The sequence below is a fragment of the Eleutherodactylus coqui genome, chromosome 6 (assembly GCF_035609145.1).
Source record: "Eleutherodactylus coqui strain aEleCoq1 chromosome 6, aEleCoq1.hap1, whole genome shotgun sequence".
Lineage (NCBI taxonomy): Eukaryota > Metazoa > Chordata > Amphibia > Anura > Eleutherodactylidae > Eleutherodactylus > Eleutherodactylus coqui.
The window spans coordinates 72,369,372-72,381,899 of record NC_089842.1 but is presented as its reverse complement, the minus strand read 5'-3'; the positions used below and the strand labels follow the sequence as shown (position 1 = coordinate 72,381,899).

Sequence of the window (12,528 nt, the reverse complement as noted above, 5' to 3'; positions counted from 1 at the left end):
TCCTTCAAAAGTATGATGGCGGCGGCGGCCCCGCGCTACTCAGTTCCCAGTCGCCACTACTTTTCCCGATGTGCCGTCCCAGCCCTGCACGACCACGTCTCCCGCAACATTGTACGCGCCCTCACCAACGCGGTTACTGGCAAGGTCCACTTAACAACGGACACGTGGACAAGCACAGGCGGGCAGGGCCACTACATCGCCCTGACGGCACATTGGGTGAATTTAGTGGAGGCTGGGACAGAGTCAGAGCCTGGGACCGCTCACGTCCTACCCACCCCCAGAATTGCGGGCCCCAGCTCGGTGGTGGTATCTGCGGCGGTGTATGCTTCGTCCACTAAAGCACCCTCCTCCTCCAACGCAACCTCTGTCTCGCAATCAAGATGTGTCAGCAGCAGCGCGTCGCCAGCAGTCGGTGTCGCGCGTCGTGGCAGCCTCCAACCGGGCATGGTCGTGTGTGACAACGGCCGTAACCTGGTGGCGGCTCTGCAGCTCGGCAGCCTCACGCACGTGCCATGCCTGGCCCACGTCTTTAATTTGGTGGTTCAGCGCTTTCTGAAAAGCTACCCACGCTTGTCAGACCTGCTCGGAAAGGTGCGCCGGCTCTGCGCACATTTCCGCAAGTCCCACACGGACGCTGCCACCCTGCGCACCCTGCAACATCGGTTTACTCTGCCAGTGCACCGACTGCTGTGCGACGTGCCCACACGGTGGAACTCTACGCTCCACATGTTGGCCAGGCTCTATGAGCAGCGTAGAGCTATAGTGGAATACCAACTCCAACATGGGCGGCGCAGTGGGAGTCAGCCTCCTCAATTATTTTCAGAAGAGTGGGCCTGGTTGGCAGACATCTGCCAGGTCCTTCGAAACTTTGAGCAGTCTACCCAGGTGGTGAGCGGCGATGCTGCAATCATTAGCGTCACCATTCCTCTGCTATGCATCTTGAGAAGTTCCCTGCAAAGCATAAAGGCAGACGCTTTGCGCTCGGAAACAGAGGCTTGGGAAGACAGTATGTCGCTGGATAGTCAGAGCACCCTCCTGTCTATATCTCAGCGCGTTGAGGAGGAGGAGGAGGAGCATGAGGAGGATGAGGAGGAGGGGGAAGAGACAGCTTGGCCCACTGCTGATGGTACCCATGCTGCTTGCCTGTCATCCTTTCAGCGTGTATGGCCTGAGGAGGAGGAGGAGGAGGATCCTGAAAGTGATCTTCCTAGTGAGGACAGCCATGTGTTGCGTACAGGTACCCTGGCACACATGGCTGACTTCATGTTAGGATGCCTTTCTCGTGACCCTCGCGTTACACGCATTCTGGCCACTACGGATTACTGGGTGTACACACTGCTCGACCCACGGTATAAGGAGAACCTTTCCACTCTCATTCCCGAAGAGGAAAGGGGTTCGAGAGTGTTGCTATACCACAGGACCCTGGCGGACAAGCTGTTGGTAAAATTCCCATCCGACAGCGCTAGTGGCAGAAGGCGCAGTTCCGAGGGCCAGGTAGCAGGGGAGGTGCGGAGATCGAGCAGCATGTACAGCACAGGCAGTACAACAGTCTTTAAGGCCCTGAACAGCTTTATGGCTCCCCAGCAAGACTGTGTCACCGCTCCCCAGTCAAGGCTGAGTCGGCGGGAGCACTGTAAAAGGATGGTGAGGGAGTACGTAGCCGATCGCACGACCGTCCTCCCTGACGCCTCTGCCACCTACAACTACTGGGTGTCGAAGCTGGACACGTGGCCTGAACTAGCGCTGTATGCCCTGGAGGTGCTTGCTTGTCCTGCGGCTAGCGTCTTGTCAGAGAGGGTGTTTAGTGCGGTTGGGGGAATCATCACAGATAAGCGTACACGCCTGTCAACCGACAGTGCCGACAGGCTTACACTCATAAAGATGAACAAAGCCTGGATTTCCCCAGACTTTTCTTCTCCACCAGCAGACAGCAGCGATACCTAAACAATACGTAGGCTGCACCCGCGGATGGAAGCATCGTTCTCTCTCACCATCCAAAACAGGGACATTTCTGCTTCATCAATCTGTGTATAATATTCCTCCTCCTCCTCCTGCTCCTCCTGCTGAAACCTCACGTAATCACGCCGAACGGGCAATTTTTCTTAGGGCCACAAGGCTCACTCATATAATTTTTCTTAAAAATTTTTATACGTTTCAATGCTCTTAAAAGCGTTGAAACTTTAACTTGAACCAATTTTTCGTTAAACTGAGCTGCCTCCAGGCCTAGTTACCACTTAAGCCACATTAACCAAAGCGATTAATGGGTTTCACCTGCCATCTTGGTTGGGCATGGCCAATTTTTTCTGAGGTACATTAGTACTGTTGGTACACCAATTTTTTGGGGCCCTCACCTACAGTGTAATCATAGTAATTTCTATGTTCTTCGCCTGCACTCATGGTACAGAAAGGTGTGTGGGGTTGGCCTACACTTTAGCTACATAAATGTAACTGGGGCCTTGTCTATACTGCAGCTACTGAAATGTGAAAGAGACTGTTATCTCCCTAAACTGCTGCAATGGGAATGTTACTGGGGCCTGTCTTGAGTGCTACTATTACTGAAATGGAACTAAGACTGTGCTCCCCCTATACTGCTGCTAGTGATATGTTAGTGGGGCCTGTCCCTAATGCTACTGCTGAAATGTTAATAATTCTGGGCTCTGCCTATACCGCTGCTAATGGTATGTCACTGGGGTGTGGAAACAGAGGCTTCACAAAGACATGATGGCGGCGAGGCCATTTCCCACCAACGCTGTTACTGTTAAGGTGCATATAACAACGGACACGTGTAGAGAACACATAGTGCCTCCAAAACATCCCCCTCCTCCTCCAACAATGAAAACATTCTTGGCAAATACCTTTGCATTGGTCCGTCTGGTGGCAGTCCAAGAATTTCACCTTTAACGACACAACAAGAGAGCACCACCACCATCCCCCCGCCACGGCCCACTTAATCCTGGCCACATTCCGAGAACCAACTACATTAAACCGCGCTACCAGGTCCGCAGACACCACCACATTACCACCAATGAGGTTACTGTTAAGGTACATATTACCAGTCTGACTGGGGCATGCAGTGTGGGCCAAAGCCCACCTGTATTAAGCACGACATTACTACCTCAGCTGTGTTGGGCAATGCAATGGGATATTTTTATGTACCGCCGGTGGCTTCCTGGCACCCACCCATGCTGTGGGTCCACAGGGAATTATAAATGCATCTGTTTCCACTTCTAAAGAACCCCAGTCTGACTGGGGCATGCAGTGTGGGCCGAAGCCCACCTGCATTAAGCATGACATTACTACCTCAGCTGTGATGGGCACTGCAATGGGATATTTTTATGTACCGCCGGTGGGTTCCAGGGAGCCACCCATGCTGTGGGTCCACAGTGAATTATAAATGCATCTGTTTCCACTTCTAAAGAACCCCAGTCAGACTGGGGCATGCAGTGTGGGCCGAAGCCCACCTGTATTAAGCACGACATTACTACCTCAGCTGTGTTGGGCAATGCAATGGGATATTTTTATGTACCGCCGGCGGCTTCCTGGCACCCACCCATGCTGTGGGTCCACAGGGAATTATAAATGCATCTGTTTCCACTTCTAAAGAACCCCAGTCACACTGGGGCATGCAGTGTGGGCCGAAGCCCACCTGTATTAAGCACGACATTACTACCTCAGCTGTGTTGGGCAATGCAATGGGATATTTTTATGTACCGCCGGTGGGTTCCAGGGAGCCACCCATGCTGTCGGTCCACAGGGACTTCACAATAGGGAGTTGTACCTGCCTGTGTCTATGAATTAAAAACCGCGGTCTGACTGGGTCATGCAGACACCTTGACAGAATGAATAGTGTGTGGCACATAGGTTCCCCATTTCTATGCCCACATGTGCAGCTCCTGATGGCGGTGGCACAGGATTATATTTCTCATTGCTTCTGTACAGCATTGTGGGCTATCGCCCCGCCCCTTTTAAAGAGAGTCGCTGCCTAGCCGTGCCAACCCTCTGCAGTGTGTGCCTGCGGTTCCTCCTCATGGCAGACGCACTTATAAATAGACATGAGGGTGGCGTGGCATGAGGGCAGCTGAAGGCTGGGCAGGGACAGTTTGGTGTGCGCTGTGGACACTGGGTCATGCGGGGGGATGGGCAGCATGTAACCCAGGAGAAGTGGCAGCGGAGTGTCATGCAGGCAGTGATTGTGCTTTGTTGGAGGTAGTGTGGTGCTTAGCTAAGGTATGCATTGCTAATGAGGGCTTTTCAGAAGTAAAAGTTGTTGGGAGGGGGGGGGGGCCCACTCTTGCCGGTATTGTGGCTTAATAGTGGGACCTGTGAACTTGAGATGCAGCCCAACATGTTGCCTCTCGCCTGCCCTATCCGTTGCTGTGTCGTTCCCATCACTTTCTTGAATTGCCCAGATTTTCACACATGAAAACCTTAGCGAGCATCGGCGAAATACAAAAATGCTCGGGTCGCCCATTGACTTCAATGGGGTTCATTATTCGAAACGAACCCTCGAGCATCGCGATAATTTCGTCCCGAGTAACGAGCACCCGAGCATTTTGGTGCTCGCTCATCTCTAGTGGTGGCACAACCCCTTTAATTTGTCACTTAAAGGTTTTATTCGCCTCTGAACTCAATATTATAGTTTATACAGAGATATATTCAACAAAAAAGTCAAGAAACTTTGTAAATGAAAATGATTGATGTATTTTGTATAAACATTTTGTTTTAAACTGGAAAATTCCTTTAAAAATCGGTATTATAATTAAGCAGAACGACCTCTTCCATGGATTAATGAATTAAATTAATTAATGAATGATAATAAATTACAATTATATGTCCACTAAAACAAATTGAGTCACATTACCGTAGGCGTTGTGGAATTAGTACCAGACAAATTCCCTCTCTTCCTTTTCAGAAGCTCTTTGACTGGTTCCTTGACCCTCACACCAAGGTAAGGTCGATTTTGGGTATGTTGCTGATGATCTGAAGTCACAGCTAGAAGACAAAAAAGGAAGTGTGGACAAGTTAGGGAATGTGATTTTCCTTGTTATTTTATAAGAAAAAGATAAATTACTCATTATTTAGTCATCTTAAAGGAGTGTGTCAGTTTTGCCCATGCAAAACTGCTGATAGCGCTATGTAGGAGCGTAAGAGAGGTGATTGTACCTATCTTTGTCCAGGGCTTTTGTATCAGCTATCCCAAGGAAATTAAGCTTTAATCCACCACCCTCCACCAATGTAAGTGCTTTGGAGGCGGGTGTTACGTCCATGCGGCACACAAGCACTACGCTCAGCACGGACGCAGGGTGACGTTCACAACCACTGCAATTGACAATACCATGCACTGTAGAACAGTGTGCACCATGCTATGCTGAACAGTAGCACCACTCCATGGTGAAGGAAGCCTCGCCCTAACCTAGCAGGGGGGTGAAGGGTCCCTGCCTAGAAGCGGAGCAATTGCCTCGATAGAGGAGGACCCACTGTCTTCTTCGTATGCCCTGATTGTCCCTATAGAGGCCCCTGGAGAGACAAACTGAACAGCAAAGCCAAAACAAAAATGAAAACAGAAATACAACTGAAAAGTAAACTGCAGCAACTTATCTAGACATAGCAGTACACCCAGCACAGAGGAACTCCAATCTCCACTACTCCCCTATGAAGCTGAATAAGCAGCATTGAGCAAAGGGAGGGGTGAGAATATAAAGCTACTCCACACCTGAGGACTGGCAGAGCAATTAGAGAACCCCACCTACAACCTTGTCCCAGGCATGACTAATCCAGCAATCTTCTTTCATGCAGCAAAGAGAGATAGCACCCAGCAGTCTCTGCACATGGTGCGTTAACCCTTGCCCTGCATAACAAGGTGACAGATCTTGGCCTTTGTCAAGGCCACCATACCACAACGCTGTCGCGACCGACGAGCCGTAACAGCGGGACTTCTCAAGTTCTAACCCTCTTTCTACATTGAACTGCTCCATAGCTCTGATTACCAGTAGTTGCATACAGCAAGCGACCACTATAGCTGTTAATTAGAGCTATGAAACGACTCAATGGCCCACCTCCAGGGCACTTGCAGCAATTGCACATGGGAATTATAGTTTCACTTTCTCAAGATAGCTGATACTAATATCCTGAACCCCCATCTAGCACTGTCAGCAGTTCTGCCTTCAAAGTTTCTCTCTTATTAAAAATATACATACCTTCAAGCTCATGCACACCAAGGCCAAATCTGTAAAAGGGTCCTTCCATCTACCATCTGCTATTTTTCATATTGGCGTCTTATACGTCAGAGGGGCCATTGTGTATGGGAGCCTTAAAATTGCTCAATGGCCCATCTGCTACTAAGATACCAAAATTTAATCCGACAATTTTAAATAAAAGGCAATCATTTCCACAACTGTTCAGTTCATATAACGTTTATGCTAACAGAAACAATAAACGAGTAGAAAGACAGACAAATCATGCAGAATTGCAATACAATTTTCTGAAACCAAGGTTACAAGTGTAAATAACACAGTAATATAAATTTAAGTATAAAGGTGAGGAGTTGGTATGTCTTTGAAGTTAAAGGGAGGATACAAGTTACAGATTATTTACTTTGGAGTAAAGGTTGCTTATGCAAAATGTGGTTACATAAAATTAGTTGGTGAGGTGATTAAATGCTATAGAGTGCTCATAAAGTGGAAAGTGCTTCAGAAGATCAGAGCACCATGCCATAATTCCCAATTAGTCAACCAAGTAGTAATTGCAAAGAGCAAGTACAGTAATATTCCTCCAGGGTATGAATATTTCATGTAAGACACAAATCAGTGTATGTTGAAGCCCAAGAAATAAACATCAACTCACCATCCCCTGATCAAAGCAATTAGCTTTGGACATCCACCCAAAGCATGGAGGAAAAAAGATGCCAAGCCAGTCTTGGGAAAAGTAACTTGGAAAATTGATGTTTCTCCAGCTTTAGTAAAAAATCAAACACTTTATATTGATATACTTAAAAAACTTGGGGTGCACAACCCAGACAAAAAATGACTTGCTACACGGCTTAAGATGTAATTAGCTCTTACTAACAGCAGTGATGGCTAATTATAGCACAAAATGTGTACAAAGATGTTTTTAATCTGGATTGTACACCCCAAGTTTTTTTTATTATGTCACAATAAAATTTTTGATCTGTTTTACTGAAACTGGAGAAGCATCAGTTTTAGAAATCAGTGTATACACTGAATGATCACTGCATTAGGAACACCTACTCAAAAAACGGTTGGTCCAACCTTTTGGGCGATCACGGCTTCCAAATATCTGGGAACAGATTCCACAAGGTGGCGGTCAGTTTCCATAGTCAACCTGCCCATGCCCGCTACAGCAGCTTCATCAGTACTGGTGCACATTTTGCAGATTAGTGGGAGCAGATCTCACAGCCCTTTTTAGCATGTTCAATGGGGTTACAGTCTAGTAAGTTTGGGTGCCAAGGGAGTGTGGAGAATTCACTGTCATATTCCTCCAACCACTCCGTAATAATCCGAGCTCAATGACATGGAGTGCTGTCCTGTTAAAAGATGACACTGTGGTCAGGGAAGACTTCCTCTAGATATGGTTGCCGATGGTCAGCTAACAAGTCCCTGTAGCATTTACTATTCAAGGATTTTGGTATGATGACCAACGGTCATGTTAGGAAAACACTCCCTAGAACATGACACCGTCATTATCAGCATGTTGAACCACAATGGTGCACTTATTGGATATAGCTTCATGCTATGTACTAGATGCAGACCCAGCTATCCTTAGGGTTCAGTAGGAAATGGGACTCATCACTCCAGATGACATTCAGCCATTTGTCTATTGTCCATTGGTGTATGTTAGAGAAGCTAGTGACATGGCCATCACCTAATAGTGATAAAAACACGTCAAGCATTAGCTGTCTCTAATGCAGTGATGATTCAGTGTAGATGTAGGGAGCATAATAAAAAAATCTGTTAGACTGTATTCACTTGGGTGATTTATCTGTGCAAGTTCTTACTGATTCTGTGATGGAGAGAACTCACACAGGAAAAGAACCCATTCATTTGTGTGCTTACAGGACGTGTGATGATATCACCATCATGTGATGAGACACCAGAGCTCTGAACTTCACCCCTGATTACATGAGGGTGATGTCATCACAGGTCCTAAACCAGCACAGCCGGACGCATATTAGCACTAACTGCTTAGGTTAAGCAGCGCTGCTGATTAGAGCCACCTGATTGGCTCTTCGGCACCACGTGACTACACATCGTGCACGCGCATTGCCTTCAGCAGCCGTGCACTACACAATACAGTTAAGCAGACGTGCACTACACACTACACTTAGGCAGCACGGGGTTAGGTTTAGGGTTACGGTTTAGGGTTAGGCTTTAGGGTTAGGTTTAGGGTTAGGTGTAGGGTTAGTTTGAGGGTTTAGGGTTAGGTTTAGGGTAAGTGTTTACGGTTAGGTTAAGGGTTAGGTTTAGGGTTGGGGTTTAGGGTTAGGTTTAGCTAACCCTAACCCTAAACCTAACCCTAAACCGTAACCCTAAACCTAACCCCATGCTGCTTAAGTGTAGTGTGTAGTGCACGTCTGCTTAACTGTATTGTGTAGTGCACGGCTGCTGAAGGCAATGTGCGTGCACGCTGTGTAGTCACGTGGTGCCGAAGAGCCAATCAGGGGGCTCTAATCAGCAGCGCTGCTTAACCTAAGCAGTTAGTGCTAATATGCCGGACCTGTGATGATGTCACCATCATGTGATCAGTCACTGGGCCTCTGATCTCCACCCCTGATCACATGATGGTGATGTCATTACAGGTGCTTCATCCCTGTGTACTGAATGAGAGATTTTATGTGATCAGTCACCGGGGCTCCACGCGGCTGCTGTCTGGCTCTGCTGGTTTAGCACCTGTGATGACATCACCGTCATGCAATTAGGGCTGGAGCTCAGAGCTCTAGTGACTTATTACATGACAGTGACATCATCACAGGTTCTGTAAGCACTCAGCTGCTGTCCAGCTCTGCTGGTTTACGTCCTGTAATTACGTCACCATCATGTGATCGTGGCAGAGCTCAGAGCCCTGGTGTCTGATCACATGACGGTGACATTATCATAGGTCCTGTAAGCACACAGCCGCTGTCCGGCTGTGCTGGTTTAGGACTTGTTCCGAACTCCAATCCCTTTCTCTATATTATGTTAGTAGGTGGCGCATTGTGCCACCAGAAATACTGTTACTATAATTTCCTAATAATTGCTAGTAATAAACATAAAGCGCAGATACAAACTCTATAGTCAGCTGTGAACCTAAAACCTCAGTGCTGCAAGGCAACATCGCTAGTCACTTATCTGCAAAGCTTCTTCCTTCTTTCTCCTTTTGCTTCTTCTTCTCCATCTTCTTATATCCTTTCTCCTCTTCCCTATACTTCTCCTCCACCTACTTCTCGCTCTTCTCATTTTCCTTCTTCTTCTATTTCACTTTCTTCTTCCTCTCCATCTTCTCAAGAGGAGGAGAGGAAAAAAGAAAGAGGAAGAAGGAGCAGAAGGTAGACTGATAAGAAGGAAGAACAAGCAAGGTGGCTCAGTCTTTAGCACTGTTATCAGCGGCTAAACCAGAAACTCATAAAAGCCCCTAATACTAACAGTCAATACTGTCTAAAAGCATGGTGTTGGTTCTATGGCTGTAGCTCAGGGGTTAGCACTGTTGTTTTGCATTACTGGGTTTCTAAGTTCAAATCTGTCTAAGAACAACATCTGCATGGACCCTGTTTTTGTATTTCTCCATCTCCTCAGAAAAGGAAGATCAAACATGGTGACTCAGTTGTTGGTGTTGCAGCCTTGCCTTGCATGTTCAAATACAACCAAGGGCAATATCTGGATCGACCTCAGCACTGAAAGGCAACAGTACTAAAGACTGAAACACACAATTATATTTCCCAGCAACACTAGTCCCTACATTCACTTTGTAGGGAATCCTCTCTCTTTTCTCATCATACAGGCAATTGGTGGTCCTCTGTTCGATTCATTGTCAGCCTTACTTCAGGTGTCGGAGAACTCAATCTAGCATTTGTATCAAAGTGATGGATCTTTGTCACCAGTATGAATATCTTTATGGTAGGGCTGCGCAGTGGCTTGTGGCCATGTGAAATGAAATCACAATATCTTGCTGCTACATTGCAACTAATGATAGGGCCACCACGATACAACATTCAGCAGAAATCCAAACCTATGGATTCCAACATGACCACAATCACTATCAGTAATTAAAATATTAACAGCATGAAATTGTAACATTTTGTCACATGGCCACAAGTCATCATGTATCCCTGGCTTTATTTTATCTGATGCTGATTAGTACTGCAAACTACCTGGGTCAAGAGACTCAGTATGCATGTCCTATAAGCTCAGCCCAGCAACGCCACCGCTTAGGATCCTTTTGTTAATCTCTACAATGTAAAATGATTCTAAATTTTCACGCTGAGTCACAGGAAATACAGGTTCAATGAGACATCTGATCTACATTACATCTACAGATGAAAGAACTCGCTGTTTTTAACAATAAGACAAGCCAAAAGAATGACCCCATCTACTCTAAAGGGACCCTGGTGCCACGCAAGGGTCCAGGATGCAACAGAGAATATGGAAGCACAATTTGTAGTATTTACTTTTGAATACTAATATATTTGATACAAATGGGTGTGACTGACAAACAATTAACAGGGTTATATAACAGTGTGTTACCAAACCTGAAATTCTATCACAATTCGAATTCATCCTAGGCGAAAGTGAATGCTACAGTCTATTAGTTATAACAACTTAACTTTACACTGTATAACCAGGACAGTATAAGCTCTCTTTCAATAGTCATTTTATGTCATTATTAACAAGATGAACAAATCTGAGTCCTCTCAATCCTTTGAGTATATTAAAAAAAAACTCTATTAGTAGTTTGGGTACCCAACACTTCTTAGGGAGTACTCTTCACTACACAGAAAGATGAATGATGGCAGCAAATTAACGGTGGTCTACCACTTTGAACTTAAAATAGTCCTAGTTGCTTCTAATGCACTTTGTAATATACATCGTGCATTAAATATTGGCCATACAGAAGTTATACACTTACCCCCTCCGGTGTTGGCGTCCCCGTCTCCATGGCGCCGACCGAAGCCTTCTTCTGCCTCGATTAGACGCGCTTGCGCAGTCTACCTCTTCTGTCCCGTTGAATGGGGCTGCTCCGGCGTGCTCGCGCTGCACAAGTCGTCTGTGCATGCAGCATGAAGGCTTCGGTTGGCGCCATGGAGACGGGGACGCCAACACCGGGGGGGGGGGGGTAAGTATATAACTTCTGTATGGCCAATATTTAATGCACGATGTATATTATAAAGTGCATTTATATGGCCATACAGAAGTTTTAACTTCACTTGCTTTTGCGGGACAACCCCTTTAACTGTGTGCACTGTACTCCTGTTTTAGAGACCGGTCTCTACTTAGAATTGTTGCTCAAGTATGGCCACAGCTCAGTAATCAAAGTCTGCCAATGTTTCACTTAATGGTTCTTGAGAGTTGTGTATGGTGTAGCTACTTCCTTTTGCTTCAGCAGCACTGATGCATCCTCACAAGATCCATTGCTGATATGTTGCTGTAAGATCCACTTTCTGCACATCACTTCTCTGCAGTCAGTGACTTTCTATCAGCTTACGTAGCAGCTTCGTAGGGTTGGCTTGGAGGACACACTTATTCCTTCCACACCATAAATCTCCTTGCAACAAATTTCTGTTTGAGCTCACTCTCTCTATCCCATCCAGCCCTTCTCCAACCAGGTGAGCCAATCAGCACACAGATTAGCAAATTGTTTGAGGGAAAGCGAACCAGAGATGTTTTTATACAAATTAGTCACTAGATGCCACTGTAACATCAAGTGCTACCTTATGGGTTTGCCAGCTACAACTATTATTTGTACATTTTCACATGTTCCAGCAGGGTAGCCCCCTACACTACTTTCATTCTTGTTGAACCTTCCTGTATAAAACAATCACGAGAGGACAACCGCAGCTTTAGCATGTAACACATCTAGACCATTCATTTACAAGATTTGGTGGTTTACACTGGGAGGTATTTCCCATCAGGAAAATCTTTCATGCCCCTTTTTTGGCAGCTTTTGTTCCCTTCCCTATATGTCACATAATGTTGATAAATTTGTTGCGTTTTAAAATATGTCTAGGGATGTGAAGTCATTTTGTATACCACCAAGTTACTGTTGTGAGATTGCGACAAATTTTGCAATTATTAAAACGGTCTAAAACCTTATTCCACATAAACCCCTTTTCTAGAGACTTTTGAATAGTGGAGTTCTTTTTGTCACAAACGATAGAAAATTTGTCTACATTGATCTGCACCAAAAGGGTACAACTTCAGCCAGATTTCTGGCTCAACACCATTATTACACGTGCCGCATTACCTTTAATCTAGAATATATGAAATTCTTATTAATAGATTCATTTTCCAAATATCTCTTTGGAACCAAAATAAAAAT

The 12,528-nt window shown here is 45.9% G+C and overlaps 1 protein-coding gene across 1 annotated transcript in view; it reads right to left on the bottom strand.

The window, feature by feature from the left end:
- POU2AF1 (POU class 2 homeobox associating factor 1) overlaps window positions 1–12,528 on the bottom strand; it is a 74,323-nt gene that overhangs the window by 15,368 nt on the left and 46,427 nt on the right. The window contains exon 2 of the mRNA XM_066605602.1: window positions 4,862–4,992. Coding sequence (XP_066461699.1) covers window positions 4,862–4,992 — 131 coding nt within the window. The remainder of the gene's footprint in view (window positions 1–4,861; window positions 4,993–12,528) is intronic.